Genomic DNA, 21,602 nt, shown 5'->3' with positions numbered 1-21,602 from the left:
TTTTATTTTATCCCTTTTTATCTTGTCCGTAAGGAATAATCTGGCGGTGGCATAAGAGTTTAACTTATGACTATGAGGACGCCTCACATTTTGCGTTTTTTATTTAATAAAATTTACTTAATTTAGGATTTTATGCATTTTTAATAATACAGGGTTATATAATTTATCATAAATTTAATTAATCTTTTATTAATGAGCCGGCTGGGCCATAATAAAATATTGGACTAGGCTCAGGCACGTAGGTTCGACATTATTATATCGGGCTCGATATTGAGATGAATTAAAATGGGCTGGGTCGATCGGCCCGCCCGACTCTATAGACAATTTCAGTGACAATCTTAAAAGTGCAAATACTATTCTGACCCTGGTCACAGCTGGAATCAATGGAACTCTAGAAGGGTATTATCGTCATTACAGTTGTGCAGTTTCAGATCTCGCTTATATAATCCCCCGTCTATAAATTCTAGGGTATAAAAAGCCCCATTTCGTCTCCCTCGTTTTTCTTCGCTCTCCAAATTCAGCTCTAACCATCTGGGGACACTGGAATAAGTGCTAATCGGATCAAATCGATCGGGTAAATTTGCTTTAATATGTTGTCGATATGCCTTCGTTATATGTGATTTGAATTATGTTCGATGATTTGGATTTGAATCTGTGTTATTTTCGATCGGGTAAATTTGCTTTCGTATCGTGCACTGTCTTGCTACCAGGAAGAATGACTACTTTCGAACTGTACCGGAGATCGACGATTGGGATGTGCTTGACGGAAACTCTGGATCAGATGGTTTCCACTGGAGTTCTCAGGCCCGAACTCGCCATTCAAGTTCTGATTCAATTCGATAAGGTTCTATCTCTCTGATCCTTTATTAGTTACTAATAATTGTTATTATACAGACAATAATGGCATGCGTAAGTTTTGGATGGACGATGTTCCTGATTAATATTGAATTAAATATAAAAGAAAACGAATTATATAAAAATTGGTCGAAGTTAGACGGATTAGTTGATTCGGAGGATTGAAGTGAGCATCAACACTTATTCTAAATCTAAGATTCAACGAATTGACGTTTTTGAATTGGTTTTAGTCTCATAATTGGTTTATTGGCGACATAAATGGTACTAACTAGCTACCGATGTCCTGTTTGTTTCTAATTGCTTGAGTAAGAAAACGCTTAGATGTTGCCACACTCTTTCATTATGATCTTTGCATTAACCTTTTCTTTCTTTGTACGTAGTCAATGACTGAAGTTCTAGAGAGTGATGTGAAGAGCAAAGTTTCTGTTAAGGTAAATGGCTTTCTAATTGAGAGGAATGATACTTTAAGACCTGCTATGTTTGTATTTATGTGAATTATCAAAGTATATGAGGGAGACTATACTTGTTTTGATATGCATGGCTTATAGTTCTTGTGTTTATCATCTGGGTATGTAGTGTAGAGCGTCTGTTGTTTGGTAGTTGACATCAATGTTTCGCTTTTTGGTGGGTATTCAGTATACTTTCACAACATTACAATGGGGTATCAGTTATCACAAATTAAATATGAAGAACTGTAGTAAAAATAATTGGTAATATTACTAGCATATGTGCTTCCTCTCTTGATTGTATAAGGGTGATGTGGTCCTGCGGATCCCTGTTACTGTATTGATGTACAAATCTCAACAAGTGGAAACATTATGTTAAATTAGTTCTTTAGCTAGGTTTTACGGGGTAATACTTGAAGAGTACTAGAGTGCTGTTCCCTCGCTGAAATATGTTACGAATTCCACAATTTCTGAATCTATACTTCTATCTCTTCCTCAACTTGTCCTGTGTTGTCTTGAATTGTAATATTGGACTATGCCATGGTTGGTTTACTTCAATAAACTTTATCACCTTCCCTACTTGAATAGCTTGATGTAACTCAAGGAGAAGTTTGCGACTCATGTAGCATATGGTTTGGGAGGCTGTTTCTTATGCAGTAGCATGTTTATATTGTCCTTTTCACATTCAATATTCCAGTCCTAAAAGTTTGATTTAGAGTGATCATTCACGAATTGGGTTTTCTCCTTCACCTTGTTGATATAGGGGCATCTTCACACATATCGTTTCTGCGACAATGTCTGGACCTTCCTTGTGCAAAATGCACAGCTTAAAAGCGAAGAAATCCAGGAAACTGTCGAATCCGTTAAGATAGTTGCATGCGACTCAAAGCTACTAACTGAATGAAAAGATGAACTAGCTGTATATGTGGATTTGCTAGTGATGGAGATAAATGTTGTAACAGAAGAGAGGATGTGATAGAAATCTGCAGCAGCAATCTCCACCGTCCCTGTTGTTTTTTTAATTCTATCATGTATCAGTATCAATGAAATGGAGAATTGGAGATGTACACTTTTTATACCCCTAATCACTTTTTCACTTCACTGCAATGGCGCATGGCATTGCCTTTGTTGGATGAATGAATCTACTAGTGTTGGTAATTTGTGTCATTCAATTTCCACTATATGCTTATTCTCAAGTTCTTCATAGATATATATTTGAAATTTGTATGTTTCTTTTTAATTAACGTTAAAAAGTATGTAAGTTTACCTATTTATTAGCATATAATTGGGCAGTCAAAGTGCTTTTAAGCACTGGTTTAACTGCAGGTAAATATTTCTAGCTGTTGGGTAGTTGATTTTTCCTACCACAGATACTTTCCTTGTGGTATTCATGGTTGTTGGTTGCTGTCCGTCTGTCCGCAGCTGAGGAGGTTCTATGATCCCTGATTCTGTGTCAATCTACAGGTTCAGAGGTATGGCCCAAATGGTAATAACTTGGGTTTCTACCTTGTTTGAGAACTTGAATTGTTTAGCTGATTAAATTGCTGTTTTTATGGTACCTTCTCGATCTTCAGGATGCTTTTGTTCATATATTTGTTGTGAGCTACAAAATTTAGTGATATATGTGCAGGACATAATTAGGTTGATTATGCGGGCCTTTTAGCTATTAACTATTTTGGCACATGCTCAATTTACTTTTGCTTCTGATATGTTGCTGTTGATTCAGATTGAAGAGAATACAGATTGGAGAACCGGGAGAGTTAATAAAGCTCCACCAGCCCTCTCCTAGCTGCCTGTTCTTAATATTGATGACTTTAAGGTGATGTGTATGTGTGTATTTGTACTTTCAATTAGATTACACTCGGGCATCTATTTATTTCAGCAATATGCATATCCATAACATGATGAAGGGTAATTTCTTATTTGATGCCTTTCTCGGAAATTTCTGTCAATTGACTGCTGCCATCTTATTCACACGAAGACACTGATGCTTCTGAAGGAGACAAGAGGAAATGATTCTTAATATTTTATGGCCTAACTCTTGAAAATTAAGTAGAAGCATTCTCGTCATTGTTTACGAATTACTGCATGGAATTAATTGACCTTAGGAAAGAAGTGAGATTCAACTTTCTCAATGATTTCTTTGTTTATCTAACTCACTGGATTTTCCCTTTAACTTGGATACTTTTTCTAAGGATGATGGTAAACTCGACAATCCTTAAAGGGGAGTTACTTCTCTGGATTCTAAGCTGCATTGTCGAACATTTCTGAGGTTAGTGAGGTTACATCCACATTATTTCAAGGATCATAAGATCATATTATATATCAATGCTTGCTCTGTTTTTTTCCATATAGTGTGAAGTTAAGAGAAGGTGTTGATGGAATATTTTAACAGTTTTCGAATATTCGGGTGCTGCGTGTATGTGGTGTTGGTAAAACTACTGCTGCTATAATAGGAGACCATCTGCAGGTAAAATTGCTAAATCATGCTTCTTATGCACGCACACACACACACACACATTTATCCATTTTTTTTTTTTACTTTTTTTTTTACTATTCTGCATAATTCTCATCAGTTCCTATCTTTATATTGACACCCATTGTTGTTAATAGTGTACAGTGTATTCGCTATTTTGCAATCTACACACGTACATATCTCAATACTTCTCTTGCTGGAGAGTATGATTCGTGTCATCCACAGTTTATTGGAAATCTTATTGAGTTTGTTTGGGCTTCCTTCATCTATTAATTATTAGGATTTAAAAAAATAAAATAAAATTCCACGTTCTTTAGGTTTGTTTATTTATTTATTTTTAAATTTGTCATAAAAATAAACTTGTTTTTTTTTTTTTTTTTTTTTTTTTTTTTACTATAGAAAGTATAAAATACTAAAACCATACACACTACGGGTTATCAGAAGTATGTGAGTAGATGACAAATGGAGTATCATATATACAATTCTCCAAAAATAATACTTGGAAAATAGAATATAATACTACTAATATTCTTATATAACTCATAATATCTATACCATTTTTTCCAATTTAGCAACAAATAAACTTCAAGTTATAAATAATAAACAAACATGTGTGATATGAATATGTCCAAGAAAATTGCAGGTAAAATAATAATAGTAATAATAATAATAATAATATGGTTTAGAAGTCGGAATTGAAGCGAAAACGACCAAAGAATATCTCGAACCAATTTGACAAATCTACAAGACCAGACCGAGGAAAGTCTTAGAAGAACTCGGCCCTGCCCCTGCCGCCGGCCCGCCGTTACTATGGCGTCGTCTGCGCTTCCGTCGCTGCAACCCCGCCTGAAGATCATATATAATAATAATTATTATTATTAATGTCTGATGTTGAGTAAATACCCTGGAGTAATTAGAAAAATAAATCACTTTTGTCTCGTTAAAAACCAGCCACAAAAAAACTCACCAAAACGAGCCCAAAAATCCTGCAATCCCATACACACACTCCTCCACTCACTCACATTCCCCCTGTTATCGTATATCCTTAATCGCCATTGTTCCTCTCCAGAAGTAGCTGCGATGGCGACTGCTTTCTCCGGAAGCATTTTGGCGAGCTGCCCCAGAGCCGGATTAACGGCGTGGATGCCCAATAAAAGATATCAAAAAGTGAGGGCTGCTTCTTCCGAAGAGGGGGAGCTGAATGATGACTGCAACACTGAAGAATGTGCCCCCGATAAGGAGGTTGGTACCTACTTACAGTTACTGATTTTTGCATTTCCTTCTTTTGCCAACGATACTATGAAACGTTGTGAAATCGAAACCAATATATATGTTGTCTGGTGTTTGGAGATGATTTTTTTTTTTTTTTTTTTTTTGTGAGAGATAGACAACCTTGGTTTGATCATATCTCGTACGTGCTTGTGCTGCTAACATAGAAAGATAGATATATGATTCTAGTACGTTCACTTCAATTTGAATGAGATAGATAGGGTTTCGACTTGTGTTCGTATAGAAATTGTTGAGGATAAGGTAACATGTCATATAGAAACCGAACACAATGAAAAAGAGGATCAAATTTACATGGTTTTCCATGGAGTTTCCTTTGAATTTGCAAGGCTATTACATCTCTTTTACAATTTACATTTACATATGTGTAAGACCTATGCTCGGTTGCTCGTTCCACTCACTTCGCTCAAGCCAATTCGAAGATCATAAAATATATAATGTTAATTTTGAATAAGAGAATGGGTTAGTTACAGTGATTTGTTGCAATATGGTGTTGCCTACCATGTAGGAAAAAATCTGAATATAAGGTTTAGATTGAGTGTGGCAAGTACATTTCTTTTTTTATTTGATCTATGATTTTGAAAGAGAGGGTGAGATTTTTATTAAGTGAATTTTATGTATGGTGGATTGTGTGTTTCTCGATTTGCTTTTCTGTTCAAAACATCATCTGAAGCCGGAAGTCCAAACACAGTGATGGATTTAAAGAAGAAGTGTTCAAAATGTGAAGTCATCGTTACTTTGTTGTTGTTGATTTCAATTCTGAGAAATACTTTGAATAATGATTCACTCGGCCAATGATTGTCTTAGCTCTCTTGTATGATAAGGTTCTGCTGGTGTGATCATTCAGTGTCTCGGTGCAAAGATATCTCCAGAAAGATGGGTTGGTGCATTCATTCCTAGAAATTCTAACATATCGGTTTGGCACAAATGAAACAGGTTGGTAAAGTAAGCATGGAATGGCTAGCCGGAGAGAAAACCCGAGTTGTTGGCACCTTTCCCCCTCGGAGCCGGGGTTGGACCGGTTATGTAGAGAAGGACACAGCCGGGCAGACGAACATATATTCTGTCGAGGTGAGATCAGTTGTATGGAAATTCTTGTAATGGGAAAGAATTACAATCTCGTTTTATGCTTCGTATACATACTTGATGGTGATAAATACAATCCCAAAATGTGCCTGAATCTAACGATCTTCACCTGTTCAGCCTGCAGTTTACATCGCAGAAAGCGCAATCAGTTCGGGAACTGCAGGTTCCTCCTCTGAAGGGTCAGAGAACACGGTGGCTGTTGTCTCGAGCATTGCTGTTGTGTCCATTGCTGCGGCATTTGCCGTGCTTCTCCAAGTAGGCAAAAGCAGCCCGCCGGACAGGCAGATCACGACGGAGTATTCGGGCCCGTCTCTCAGCTACTACATCAACAAGTTCAAGCCACAAGAAATCGTCGACACCGCTGCGCCGCCCCCTGCGGCTGAAAGCTTGCAAATGGAAACATCCAATGCCTATTAGGCTGCTAGTTTTCACCTTTCTTTCTCTTTATTTCTTCCTTCCCTATTGTTCAAATGGCGTTGCTATTTCATGAATTTTTGTTGTGATATAATGCTATCTTCAATATATTTTGTGCCTAAATAAGTATTCTTCAAATGATAAAGAGGATTCAACCTATCATTTCAGCGACTAAGTTTATATTGATCTTGTTATTATGATGATTATTTCTTGACTTCTGTAATTTTGATAAGTCGTGCCTTTGATACCTGAAAAGCTTGTAGAAAGCGAGTTTCTCAAAATGGATACTAAAACCTTGGCTTCCTGTCTGCCTTGCTCAACTTAGTCTCACCGAGGATAACTGTAAATGGTAAGCTTTATTTTGGGATATTGATGTATGATATTTTGTGAAACCATTTACTGATCATTGTTTTCATATACTCTTCAGGCTTGACAGAATCTTTGTTTCGTCCCCTTAAGGATGCATACAATATACTGAGTATGAGCAAGCTTCTCTCGGCAGCTTTATGAATCAAAGGTATCCGCCAAGTTGTGGAGTTCCATTTTTGCATACCCTTTGGCACTCTTGTCTGGTCACTCTTTGATAGTCAATATTCGAATTGCCTTATTAAACTTGATCTCAAAAACAAGTACCTGATGCACAGATGGCAGAATTGCAGCAAGAAAGCCAACAATCCTCTGAATCTACAGGCCAATTAGGCTGTCTAAAGGAGCCTCTATATCTTCATCTCATTTGCAGATATTAGTCACTGGTAATCGAATTCATATGCTGTACTTTGTTATCATCACAGGTGTACATGCTTTCTATAACCATTATTTTTGGGTATATTACTCTTAAGAAACTCAGGCTGAAAATTTTGTGGCGTATTTACGATGACCTTGCTATAACTCCAGTTAATTCAGTTGGATCAGAGAACTAATGTCATTTGGACTTATGGTTGAAATATTTCTTGGGAACGTTTTTCATAGATTCATGTGCTGCATTTTGAGGGATTACATTGGTGATGATGAGTCAGTGGATTTCTGCTATGATCATTAGCATCTCCCGTTTATGCTAAAATTATGTTAAGTTTTACTCAACAATCTAACATCGACACTTCCATAAGCATTAGCACACATGTTTACAATTTGACTTTTATGTTGGAAGCAATTGTAATGTATCTTAGTACTATTTTCTCCCCCGTGTGCTTATGTTGACAATCCTCTTTTTATTGAGCAGCCCGTCATACTTGCTGGAGATGTGGTGTGGTTGTATTCACGTGCCTTTTGGACCAGGTAAATTTGCCAGTCCTTGTATTCAAATCACTCTCTTGCAAAAGATTTCCGATACCTTTTGGGTACTCTTTATATATTACATATTAGTTTTTGCATCAAACACTATTTAAATTCAGTTTTTTATTATTTCCGAATCCCAAATTCAAATCCAAATCTTAAAGAAACACATCCTATACACAGAGGTGTGGAAGCAGGCGTCCCCATTGTTCAGCAATTGTGTCGATTTTCTTTTTAGTGATTTCTGTTGATCACCATAGCTGTCTATTCCATTCCCATAAAATTCTCATTCTGCAGTACTTTGAAAATTCCATTTCTCGGATTTTGCTAGTTGTCGACAGTTTCCCAGCACTGTCCAGTGCCAAATCTGCTGCTTACAAGGCTTCACCAATGCATCGAACAGCAATGGCAGAGGTATGCTGTTACAAGTAATAGATCTTTGATTATGAGTTGTTTTCAATCTGCTCTGAATTTGGTGGTCATCATCGTTCTGGTTCAGTTAGTTCATACTCATAAATCCTGAAGAATGAGCAAACTACAATTGGCCGACCATAAAGTAGCAAAGTATCGATCACCTGATGATGGCATTGCTCCAGATCACTGGCCAAGACCGCCTGCACGAGGTCTGAATTTCTAGTCGAATTTATTCCCTGTGGTTAAGTATTCTCATCAAGAATTATTAAAAATCTAATGATTTGATCACTTATTGCTCCGTAACGATAAAATAATTTTGTTACGGCATAGAAACATGCATTGAGGCCTCAATTCTCATAGAACTCACCATGTGAATCTTTTGAAGATCATGCGGGATAGGTGGACCTAGTCAATAAACTTTCTTGTTTATACTTTAGGTATGTTGCATGAAGATATATGCGGTATACTTTTTGCAGCAATTAACTAGAGTAGTCTACACTATCTCATGTGCTATTAATTCATTTTCTGATTATATTAATACAAATCATATGATTGTTTTTCAAAATAATTTTTTTTTCAAAAAAAATTAGTACATCGTACACCTATTTTTCATATAAAAAGAATTCTTTCAAAACCGTTTGTAAAAAAAAAAAAAAAAACCTTTGAGACATCCTAGATTAAAAAGTATAGGAAAATTTTGAGATAGAGTGAATATAATTTTATTTTTTTATATACTAATTAATAATATTTCAAATATTTTACCGAAGTATAATTTTAACACTTTGACATATATTTTAAATTATATTATTATTCAAATAATTATTTTAAAGAATATATTTTTTTAAAAAAAAAAAAAAGTGGTAAAAAATAAAAACAACCACATTTTGAGTGGATAATAAAACAGAGGCTTTGATTACGTCATAACACCACCCGATTAATAATAAATAAATTTGATTAATTTTATTTGGCCGGTGCGGTGGCTCTCTAGTGATTGTAAAACACAAAATGTCTTTTCTGGCACGTGGAAGGTCACCTGTCCTATGCTATACGATATATCTTATGTTATGTTTTGTAATTGTGGTTGCTACACAAAGGCCAAAATTCTTGGCTCCCTTCAGATAAATGTTTTCAAAGTTTCGATATTTTAAATATAATAAAATTAAATTTCAAAATAATATCTAAAAAAAACTTACTATTAAAATTTTAAATTTATTTTATATTGAATACGTGGTGCTTATATATATATATATGTATGTATATATATGCACACACATACGACAATATGCTCCACTCAGTCACACATTTGGAGATATTAAAAAACACGTATCGATACTTTATCTAATAGTAGTAGTTATTATTAAATTATTTTGAACATTGATATTGGCCAACTAAAATATTTTATTATAACAAAATATAAACAATTGGAAAAAATTCATGTCAAAATTTATACTAGCATATTTAAACAATAGTGCACATTCTTACTAGAACCTTCCTTTATGGCAAATTTATAATTGTTTTGACAATTAGTTTCTTATGAGTATATATGTTCATTTTGTATTTTGGAGGGATGTGATTTTCATGTTAGTTATGGATAATTATTTTGATAGTAAAAAAAATAATATTTTGTATTGAATTATTAATATAAATAAATAATATATATTATAGTGTGTAAATATGTATATATTGTATATTTTTTTTTAATAATATTTCATATCATCTAAAATACACCATATGAACAAATCTATATGGTCTGAAAAATTATACTCCTTACGTCCCATTGAAAAGTTACTATTTTCTATTTTCGTCCGTCCCAAAATAAAGTTACCATTTCTTAATTTAGTAATTGTATTACCTACCTAACATAATAAATACTCTTTCAACTTAAAATATATTACACAAATGTCATTAATTTTTTATTACACTATACTAATAGGGATATTTTTGTCTTTTTTACTACAATTCAATATAATATTAATATTAACAAATCTACGTGCAAAAAGTAAATGCTACATTTCCAATGAGATGAATGGAGTATAATAAAAATAAAAAATTATACTACAAAATGAATATATCTGGATAATAATTATTTGATTTAATATATATATATATAAATATTAAGGGACAACCTGATGGTGTGATGGTGTGGGGATTGGAAGTGTAGGTTCAAACCCCCGACGCCGACTTAGTTTGCAGAGTATTAGACACACAATAGTAGTTGTCCAATTACCTATAATCCCACAAACTATTGAAAATTTGAACTTGTTTATTTGGTTATGTTTGGTTATTTTTGGAATAATAAAATTTTGTGTTTATAATAATTGTTTGTTCTTTGAAATAATATAAATAGGTATTTGATTTATGATCTAATATTTTAAAATATATACTTTTTATATAAGTATATTAAATAAAAAATAGATGTATAATATGATGTTTTAAGAGGCAAATTAAATTATTATAAATTAACAGTGAAGACAAGTGGGAGAAAACACAACTAAACAACCTAACCTTGGAGGTGTTCATTTTTACTTTTATTTTTTAAATTCAGTCATTGCATTCTTTATAAAATAATACAATTTTATTTTATTTCTCTTTTAAAAAATATACAAGCTTTGTTCACTCAATCAAAATTTTGTGACATATTTTTTAATTAATCTTATAAATTATAAGAATACAATATATAATGTTTACAGAAAATATATAAGATATCGCCGTCATTTGGTGCTGTGGATAGTTGTTAGATACATTCACAATATAGATTAAATAAGATATCGCCGTCATTTTGTCACAATAATGAAAAAGTAGGGATAGTTTTACGATGATATGGTTATTTATGAAAATGAGACTATTATTTTGAGACGGACAAAAATAATAAACAAGACTATTGTATTGAGACGGAGGGAGTATTTTTTATTATGTATTGTTAAGACGGTATCGTTTTTCTCATTCAGCATAGTAATGGCCGCCTAAATCATCACATTTAATATTTAATTTTTATACATTATTTTAAAAAACAAACTCTAACATTTGAATCATACGTACAAATGTGTGCAAGTGTAATCGAACATACTAATAAAAACCATAATGCAATTTAACTCCCAAATTATCCTTATTTAATTTATATACTACCGTATTAACCCATGTATTAAAATAAATTAAAAATTAAATTAAAATCAAGAGAATAGCGAAGGTTCATAATGTATCGGATAATTATTAAACCAGAGGAATATAAATAATATAATTATCATAGTGGACAAGGAATCTTACAAAATTATAGTATTATTAATTAACGAATAAAAAATTAATTAATATATAAAGTTGCATGCATGTGTGTTGTGTTGTGTAATTAGCAGGAAACAGCTTTACATGCTCCTCAAAAGCCAATTCTTTCATTCTCCATAATAATAATAATAATAATCCCTCCGTCGCAGATACCATGTCTATGTTGCCGTTTTTGTCCGTCTCACACGTACCATGTCACTTTCTTTTTTTAAAAAATAATTATACACTTTAATTTTATTTTAAACTTTTAAATTTATTTTATTTTAATTTTAATTAAACTAATTAGTTATCTTAATCTTAATTTATAATTATTTATATTATCGGATAATTATTTTCACTAATATATTTTTAATTATCTACTAATTACACCCCTCCTAAAATACCGTGTCTACGGTATAACAGACATGGCATCTGGACGGATGGAGTAATAATAATGGCTTTGAATTCTTTCTTGTTTACGCTCACTCATTACAATTCAATTCATAAATTATAAAGCAATTTTTTTATTATGGACTGTATATATTATTAAAGTTTAATAATAATAATAATAATAAGATGGTAATTAATTAGCAGGCCAAGCATTAAATAGGCCTTTCGCGGAGACACGGAGCCGCTCTAACCTTGTCTTCTTCATTGTATTGCATTGTGTATATATCTATATATATATAATACTAATTATATTTTTATAAATACAATAAAAAAAAAATAGTCACATAATAAATTTAGTATTAAATATTGATCAGTCTGAATAATATTTGTATATTTTTACAAAATATTTGCTAATATAATTAATTATTTATTTAATATTATTTCAACAATTTATCCATAGCGTGCAACAGGATGCCACATTGTGTATATATATATATATATATATTGCGCCAACTCCTTTGGAACTTTCAAATAACCGACAAAATCTGAGCCGTTAATGTAATTAATTAATTGTGCATCAATATTCGTTATCATCACGATAACAATATTAATATTAATATTATAAGTAATTATGCTAATTAAATTAAATTAAAATTAGGAGAGTGGGTTGTGTCTGTGTACTGTGTGTGTATATATATATAGGATCTGGCTCAACGTCTCTTATTCTCCTGAAAGGCTCCCTCTGAGGCAGCGAACCCTAAATCAAACTCTTCATCAATTTGATACAACGAAGAAGAAGAAGAATTGTTATATATATATATATATGTTTTTGGAAGAGCCATCGTCATCGTCGTCATCATCATCATCATGAGTTGCAATGGATGCAGAATACTCCGCAAAGGCTGCAACGATAACTGCATTCTGAGGCAGAGTATACAAGGAATCGATCCTCCACAAGCTCAGGCCTACGCTACCGTTTTCGTCGCCAAGTTTTTTGGCCGCGCAGGCCTCATCTCTTTCCTCTCCTCCGTTCCTGAATCGCAGAGACCTGGTACATATCTATGCTACCTACCTACCTTCAATAATTTTCAACTCTCTGTATTGTTCTTCGATTGGAGGCATCGCTCTGCTAGGTTTTAAATCGAATTTGAAATTGAAACTGTTTTTCCGATTCGCAGCGCTATTTCAGTCTCTATTGTTCGAGGCGTGCGGGAGGACAGTTAATCCGGTGAGCGGATCCGTCGGATTGCTGTGGACGGGGAACTGGCACGTGTGCCAGTCGGCGGTGGAGACGGTGCTCCGAGGCGGAGTCCTCCGCGCCTCGCCGGAATTCGAAGAAGCTTCTGGAGATAATTACAACAGCAATGAGCTGTACAGATCCAGTGATTTGAACTCGGGGATAAAGCGGAAAGCTGGATTCGATCAGACGGATCTCGAGGTGAGCGGCGTGGTCGATCCTCGGCCGGCGCCGGCGGCGAGGATGAGCTGCAGAGGGAGAGCACATGAGCGGCAGGCTACGCCGTCGGATGAGTCCGAAACGACGACGTTTGAGAGCGGTTTGTTGTTATACCCTCCTCTTCATAATCAAGCTTTTGACCAAAACAATGGAACCCAAACCAAACTCTTGCACCTCTTCTTTTAATTTAATTTAATTTAATCTAATTAAATAATATAATGTGACCCTTTGGATTTTTATACTATTTTGTAATGGACATTTATCACATTAATATTTTCCACAATTTTGGGGAAATGATTCTGCATGGAGACTCTCCGTGTAAGTATATGTACTATGCATCATAATAACAAAATAAGCAGATTTATTTTTTTTTTATTTTATTTTTTCCCAGTAAATTATGCAAAATTTGGCTTGTAACTTGTTTATCTATATAAACAAAAAATATAATATTTTTTAAAAATATCATACTAAATATTGTATACAAAAAAGAAAAGAAAGCGCCCCATCTAACTCATACTTGCTAATTATTAAATAAATATTTTATTACTATTCTTACAAATTTGGAAATGTATCTGGACACAAAACAAATTGATTCAGTTTTGTTTTGAAAATAAATACTTCCTCTTCTGTTTAAAAAAAAACATTTTTTTTTTTGTTACAATTTCATGTAAAAAACAAATAAACTTATTTTTCTCCGACGGATAGAATAAACAAAAATAAAATTGAAGAGTTGATGAGTTTTGACGTTTCATCAGCGCAAGGGGCAGCACCTAAGCAACCCATTTCCTATGCGTATCCTTAATTCTTTAGGCCAAGAAATGGGTCATTGTTAACTGTTAACTTTAAAATTATTATTATTACAATACAATTAAGTATATAAAAGGGAATATTAAGGTTTCTTTATATAATTATATATACAAAAAGGTTCCAGTTGTTCAGCACACAATATTATTACAAACAACACACATATTATAATCTCATGTAATACACAAAAACTAATTTTAGCACACCACATGTTTTTAGACAATATACTTGTAGTTATGAACAAACAATACATGTATTTATTGTACACAATATATATTGTATATAATAAGATTGTATGATGTTTTCAAACCAGCACAGTAATCGTTCCCATACACAAAAAAATATATATACTTCTGATATTATTACTAGTATTTTAAAAGACCTCAAAACGAAATTATTTATTTCATTTTACAAAATACCAATCTTTACTTCTAAAAATCCTATCCGGACGTCACGCTATACATGTTTGTAAATTTTAATTTTCACTATTTATAAATATATATATATGTGAAATTAATTCAATTTTTATATTAATAGTATTAAAATATAATTTTATATTGGAAAGGAAGATGTAATCTAGTGTAGAAGTCTTCAATTTTCCAACCCACGGTGAGTTTGGTACAGGAATTGAAGGAAAAAAAAAAAAAAAAAAGGACACACACACACGTAATGAAAATTGACTTTTTGTTTGGTAAAATAAATAATTTAATTAAAAAAATATAAAAAAATACTTCACTCGTCTCATAACAAATTATTCATTTTTCTATTTTAGTCCGTTCCATAACAAAGTATTCATTTCCTTTTTTAGTAACTATACTGTCTACTAATATTACAAATACCCTTACAACTTACAATATATTACACAAATGTCATTACATTTATATCACACAATACCGTATAAAAAAGCAAACAGTTACCTAATTATGGGACGAAAGGAGTATAACTATATGTATAAAGAAAAGATGGTGTATTGCTGACTCTTAAAAAATTGCCTGATGGTGTTAAAAAAAAAAAAAGACAATATATTGCTAGTCAAAAAATAAATCGATCACTAAACAATAATACATTGAATAGAAAAATATTATTGTATTAATTTAATTATTTTTTAGTTTAATAATTTATTTTAATAATAATTTAGATGTGATATTTTATTATATTGAAATAATTTAAAGTTAAATAATAGGAACCAAAAAATAACAAATTAATACAGACAAAATTATAAAAATTAAATTGAACAAGAAAAAAAAAACAAATATATTCACATTCCACTTTTTCAATTTTATTTCTCTGCTTATATGTATATGGTAGAGAAATAAAACTAAAAAATGAAAAATAATTTATTTCTTAATTTCTAATTTTTTTATTTTAATTATATTTTTCAACTCTCAATTTTTTATTTCAACTAAACGAAAAAATAAAAAATATTTCTATTTATTTGTCCTAATTTTTCTGTACAAACACTCTAAGTTAATTTTGTAAACTTGGAGGTTCAATTCACAATGTTAAAAAGGTAATAAAATAATAATATTAATAATAATAATAATAGAATTTATATTGATAATCTATTTCTTGGGAGATATTTTCAATAGAATTAGTTGGATTTAAATAGTAAAAATTTTGAATTAAAATAGTAGTATGATGTGATATAAATAAATGTTGATATAATATTTTGAATATAAAATTAATTTTTAATATAATATAAAAATAAGAATAAATATTTGATTTGATATATATTTTTTTTAAAAAAAAAAAAAGTGAATAATGAAAATCCTAATAAACCCACCGAACAAACACAATATAAATATCACTAATTAAAAAAAGTAAAATACACAATACTATATCGGAACATAACCCATTAAATTGGAGACCAAAAGGAAATGAGCTAAATTATTACTACCTTGGCCAACTCACACAAAGTACAATACTTATTTTATGGGTTCTTATTTTTGGGTTCTTTCAGTTATAAAATAATTATTTCAAAAATATTATTATTTCTGTCATAATAAAATAGTAATATATTTTTTATTTTTACGTAAAATTTTAAATATTAATATCCCAATCTCTCCCATATTTATTTATTTATTTACTTTTTTACGAAGTTTTAGAAATATAGTAAAAATAAAAAGTAAAAAAACTAAATTATCCTTATTAGTATTATATGATATAAAAATAATGATATTTGTATAATATATTGTAAATTAAAAGGATATTTGTAATGTTAAATAGATAATATAATTACTAAAAAAAATTGATACTTTGAGACAGACCAAAAAGTGAAAAAATAGATAAATTATTAAAGAACAGAATGAGTATTGTATTGAATTATAGTAAAAAAAAGACAAAATAACTGAGTACTCCTTGACATGCTGCTGTGAGGTTTCCAAATTCAATCACGCGGAATGGTGTATGGGTAAAAAAAAAAAAAAAAAAAATCAATCCAACGGCTATCGAGCCACCATCCATCCTGACCGTTGATCACACACACCATTGATCGATCAGATCCGAACCTTGAGGGCATGAACAAGAAATGCTTTTCGAGACATTAAAGCAGTTAGAATATTACATCACACTCTCACACATACACACAGACACACATCAGTTTGTTCATTCTCCTAAGAAACGAATTTCATGTAAGACAGAGTGAAAGATAAAAAGAAAAAGAAGTAATTAGTGAATAAGAAGATGATATGATATGATCATCGATCAATAGCTAGCTATCCAATACCTGACCCACAACAGGACTCGACTCAATTCAGACTCCCAAACAAACAAACAAACAAACAAATGCCGCTGCAAAAATTGGCACACCAGAATCCGGCCGGCCGGCAGTCGTGTCGTCGTCGTCGTAGTAGTCTATGATGTTAGAATCTACCATAGAATAGAATGTCCGAATTCAGTTAAAAACTTGTTGTCAGGCTCATGACGATACAGAGTTAGGTCCGCGCCGCTGTACAACGTGTGTTCTCAGGCTACTGTGTTTAACCTGTCGACGGAAATGATTAATAATGATGTTAAGGAAAAGCGTCGTCATCGCGCGTGTAATGAAATAGAGTACCTGCAAGGCTGCTAACGATGACAGAAACCCCGTGCATCGTAGAAGCAAGGATCGCTCTTTGGCAGTCAGTTTCGTAAGTTCTGTCGCTAGAGAATTCACTTCATCGACCTGTAAAAAAACGGGTTGCGATCATAGCCTTAAAAAATCTCGTTTTCTTATTACAACAAATACGTAACAAGAACTTTTGATAAGCAAATTACCACAGGCAGAAGAGGACGGAGCGAAGAAGCCATTGCCTGCATAACATCGACGGCTGATCCAATTGCATCCTTCAAGCTTTGGATGTCAGCCTGGAAAAAAATCGTAAATTTCTGACTATATGCTAAAGCTAAAAGACGAAAATACGGTTTGCAATCGAAATATGGAATGGCGCGTACGGTCGCTCCTCCGACTACCGGAAGACGGAGTGTGCTAGCCTTCAATGCTTCAATGGCGCCAACCATGGAAACCGAGAGGTCCTTTTCTAGAGAAGCCCAATCTTCTAGAAGATTCATCTATACAAAGAAGTAATCCACAATCATCAGACACTAACATAAGGGAATTCCTTTTACTCTGCAAAATTTTACGACAAGAGCTTACTTGTCCTTTTAGAATGGAAGCTAATTTCAACTTTTGCCTCATCAGCTGCAATCGGTATTTCTTTTTCGTAACGGCGTCGCGGAGATCCGAGATCGTTATCCAAGCATTCCACAAATTCCTCTGTTCGAAAAAACAAGATTAATTAGTTCACACATTTGCTTCCTTAGATTTAGTATTCACCAAATGTATTGCAATAAATCATCGACTCAGTGATTTCAAGAATTAAGACATCAAATGTCATAATAAAAACCGCCTCACCTCGGAGCTGTGTCTCTGCACCAACAAGACAGCTTCGATTCTTGCATTAACAAACTGCCATTGCAGGTGCCGATTGTAAAGAAGTCTAAGTAAGTGCGCGTCGATAATTCTGTTCTCCCCAACTTTCCCCCTTCGTATATCAACTGCAAAGCTAAGAACCGAAGGCGTTTCGACAAAATTATTGCTAATAGTGCTGACAGCATTTCTAATCCGAGACGGGCTATAGCCCCGCGAAGGAGATGACCCCACAGGTGCAATAAGTCTGCTAGGCGACGCATTCCTTACACCTCCTCGTACAGGGGACGACATTGTCCGTGGAGTGGTGGACAACGGGACAACATCGCTCGAATACCTTTTCAGCTTCGGCGGCGCAATCAATTTTGAACCAGGGCTCGTCGATAATGGCGAGCCGGGATCACGAAACCTCAATTTACTATTACTTTCGTGCCAAAATCGTGCTGGGACAGCCATTCCACGACCACGGGAAGCCCCGAGGCATTCTTGAACTCCTGAAGTGCTGCCGGAAGAAACGCTGTCTGAATCGGAAGCTGTAAGATCACAAGGTGTGGATGATGCCTCGGCATTGCCGGAACTTCCGTTGAGGGGCCGTGGATTGCCCAAATCGAGAGGCCCCGTTTCGTCGAACATCGATTGCTGCAGGGCTCGAATTGCATCGGAAGATCCTATTATCTTGTTCCTATCCCCACCATTGCAATCCAAGCTCTTCGACAGTGAATTAACCAGTCGATTCCTTGCAGGCCATCGATGGCGTTCGGCAGAAGCAAAACCCTCCGCCTGATCTTCTGCTCCGTCGATTTTCCCTCTCAATGGCGTAGCTGTTACAGACCTTCGTCTCTCTGGAGTGCCCTTTCGAATGCTGCACAAATTAGGGGAAGCAGGCGCAGCTTTGGCCTTACTAACAGGTAACGAAAAAGCTTCTCCCTGGAAAGAAACTGACAATCTACGAGTAGACGTGACGAGAAGCTTCGACGCGGCGGAGATTTCAGAATCGCCGCCGTGTTTGGAATCCAGATCGGGAATCAGAGGCCTGGCGGCGGCCGGACGCCGCCGGTCGACGGAAACGGCGCGTTTGGAGCCTGAAGAAGATAGGCTCGGAGGCAAGGTCGAATTCCTCGAAATTAAAGGGGAGGGATGCCTTCTAGAAGAAATTGGGGTCGAATTCGAATTCGAAGTCGAAGTGGAAGAGGAAGTCGAAGGAGACATATACCTCGAAGAGACAACTCTGGATTTAGGTTTCCGGTGATTTCCTCCGGCGCCATTGCTGTTGTCCTTCTCCGACGGCAGCAACGGCGATCTGCGCGAAGGCTCGTCTCCGATTTTGGGATTTTGAGGGTTTGAAGGCGCCCCCGTAACGGCAGCCACCATCTTCAAAATCGACAACGCATTCAGGCCCAAATCGCCGGAATTTCACCTCACATTGCGAATTTTTCAGAAACAAAAACCCAATCGTTTCAGAAACCCTGATCGACTTTTAAGAAACACAGCAGTAGAACCCAGAATAAGGGTTTGACAGATTCCACATTCCTTTTTTCTTCAGGATTCGTTTCCCGGCGCTGATCTGAACGGAGTGAGATTCGCGGCCGTCTCCGGCGATCAGAGGAGGGGCGGCGAGATTTTGGGAATGTTCGTCCGTTCGTTCGTTCGTTTTTCTCTCTTTTTCTTTCTTAGTAGTTAGTTTAGTTTAGCTAAGCTAAGCTAGGTGGGGTGAGGGGGGTTGGGGGGGGGGGTGGAGAGGGCGTTTTGGGGAGTGGGTTTAGCGAAGGCGAAACTTTGGAGAGACGTTACGCTTTTTCCTTAATCAAATCAAGATTGATATTTTAATGATGTTTAGGGGAACTTTGGGGGTGGTTTTTAATGAGTTTTTAGTGATGGACGAAAAGTTAATAAGTTAGTGGGACACAGGCCACAGGGGCTGTCCTTTTCTTGCCCGAGTCAATGCATTTTCGTTCTTGACAGGTCCGGGGCCTCAGGTCCAGATCAGTAAGTAAGGGCACATCACATGAGTAGCCAGCCACTATTCATAGTTTCACTGCGCTAGCTTGGCTAAATTTTCGAAGTGGGACAATTAAAAAATATATATATATTGTAAATATTTATTATATACATCATTTTTTTTATATTTTTTATATAAATAAACATTTATTTTAAAATTATTTTATAAAATAAATAAATTTTTAGAATTTGTTTGTTTTGTCTAAATTTTTTAATATATTTTTTAAAAAAATTAATATATTATATATTTATTATTTTTCTACACATCTCCATTGCAATTGCCTTGTGCACCCACTTTATCCAAATTTTTTGTAATTACAGCCTGAATAAATACTCTATTGCGTATTAAATTTTCAACAATTTGGTTAAATAAAAGCCTTTAAAAAAGTGAGAGATCCTCTAAAATAAACTTAAAATATATACAATGGGAGTAATAAAAAAAACAAAAAAACTTTACCGATGGGAAGACTCTTGTGTATGGAGGCTGATGCTCTTAGTCGAGGCAATTTCACTTCTTTAATTGCACAATAATTAAATTTTTTTTCAAATTTTTTTATTTACTCTCGAATCGTTCTTACAACAAATTTTTTCGACATTTGTGTCGGTATTTTTCGTTTGCGAATAAATAAATTAATTATAGATTTTTCTAATAATTCGAACTTTGTATGTATTCAACATGCTATACACAAGGCTTCTTGTAACTGCAATAAAATATTTGTTGGGAATTTATTCTCGAATCTTCTTGTATACAAAATACGAATATGAATTAGCAGAAACAAATTATCGAATAAACTCAAATTATTACACTATTGAATCGAAACGAAACTAAAACAAAAAAAAAGAAGGTAAAATCAGAGACAAAAAAATTGATTATCAAAACAAATAAAGAAGGCGGTTGTCTTCTCCAAAGGCAACGCCCAACTCTGGCGAACCAACGGACAATGAAGGGGCCCAACAAGTCTCTCAATAAATAATTAGTTGCCAACTCCTAGCCCGGCCCGTCGGATGTGACCCAAATCCTTTGACTCAAACCCAATTCCCAAATTCATATATATATATATATATCAAACCCCAAGTCTATTTGTTAAGTTGGTTATAATCGTGTGTGTGGTTTTTAATTTGGGGAAGTTAATAAGGATGTGTTTACTTGTACAATTTTCTACCTGATTTTACTATTCAAATTTTTTTTTTACTAAAATTAAACTTTACACTCAAAGTACTACATCAATATATATTTATATCACATCAAACAACTATTTAATTCAAAATCAAAACAAAAAACTAAAATCTCATAAATAAACACATCCTAGGTGTTATATTAGATTGTGGGTTGCTATGATCACTCTATCCAAGTGTGAACCGGAAAAGAGATAGATCGAGAGAGTGACGGAGAGGGTGAGAGAAACCGCGAGCGATTTCGGTGAGTTTCCGGTGAGGTTCTTGGCAGCGTTGTCTTTCTCCTTTCTATGGAGTTCTTTGCCATGATTTGTTTCCCCTGTTTGTTAATTAGAACCGCTAGGGTCTCTTTTAATCATGTGG

General features: G+C 34.0%; 4 protein-coding genes across 4 annotated transcripts; 3 read left to right on the top strand and 1 right to left on the bottom strand.

Annotated features, from left to right (window-relative positions):
• Positions 1 to 458: 458 nt before the first annotated feature.
• Positions 459 to 2,473, top strand: LOC127261392 (transcription initiation factor IIA subunit 2-like). Its single transcript, XM_051289733.1, has 4 exons — positions 459 to 574; positions 711 to 844; positions 1,236 to 1,286; positions 2,065 to 2,473. The coding sequence occupies exons 2-4, from the start codon at positions 716 to 718 to the stop codon at positions 2,203 to 2,205; spliced, it is 321 nt and encodes a 106-aa protein (XP_051145690.1). The 5' UTR covers positions 459 to 574; positions 711 to 715; the 3' UTR covers positions 2,206 to 2,473.
• A 2,272-nt stretch (positions 2,474 to 4,745) lies between these two features.
• LOC127261366 (protein MAINTENANCE OF PSII UNDER HIGH LIGHT 1) lies at positions 4,746 to 6,726 on the top strand. The gene is made up of 3 exons (XM_051289694.1): positions 4,746 to 5,019; positions 6,001 to 6,135; positions 6,268 to 6,726. Exons 1-3 carry the CDS (start codon positions 4,858 to 4,860, stop codon positions 6,565 to 6,567), a joined length of 597 nt encoding a protein of 198 aa, XP_051145651.1. The 5' UTR covers positions 4,746 to 4,857; the 3' UTR covers positions 6,568 to 6,726.
• Positions 6,727 to 12,622: 5,896 nt separating this feature from the next.
• On the top strand, positions 12,623 to 13,727 carry LOC127261114 (LOB domain-containing protein 38-like). The gene is made up of 2 exons (XM_051289313.1): positions 12,623 to 12,949; positions 13,077 to 13,727. The coding sequence occupies exons 1-2, from the start codon at positions 12,766 to 12,768 to the stop codon at positions 13,538 to 13,540; spliced, it is 648 nt and encodes a 215-aa protein (XP_051145270.1). The 5' UTR covers positions 12,623 to 12,765; the 3' UTR covers positions 13,541 to 13,727.
• A 2,948-nt stretch (positions 13,728 to 16,675) lies between these two features.
• Positions 16,676 to 19,768, bottom strand: LOC127261343 (QWRF motif-containing protein 2-like). Its single transcript, XM_051289657.1, has 6 exons — positions 18,051 to 19,768; positions 17,793 to 17,912; positions 17,591 to 17,707; positions 17,414 to 17,503; positions 17,214 to 17,321; positions 16,676 to 17,141 (listed from the first exon to the last, which is right to left on the bottom strand). Exons 1-6 carry the CDS (start codon positions 19,434 to 19,436, stop codon positions 17,076 to 17,078), a joined length of 1,887 nt encoding a protein of 628 aa, XP_051145614.1. The 5' UTR covers positions 19,437 to 19,768; the 3' UTR covers positions 16,676 to 17,075.
• Positions 19,769 to 21,602: the final 1,834 nt, after the last annotated feature.

This window comes from Andrographis paniculata, unplaced genomic scaffold (genome assembly GCF_009805555.1).
Source record: "Andrographis paniculata isolate CXL003 unplaced genomic scaffold, ASM980555v1 Contig62END, whole genome shotgun sequence".
NCBI classification, from domain to species: Eukaryota; Viridiplantae; Streptophyta; class Magnoliopsida; order Lamiales; family Acanthaceae; genus Andrographis; species Andrographis paniculata.
This window is presented reverse-complemented; position numbering and strand designations above follow the sequence as displayed.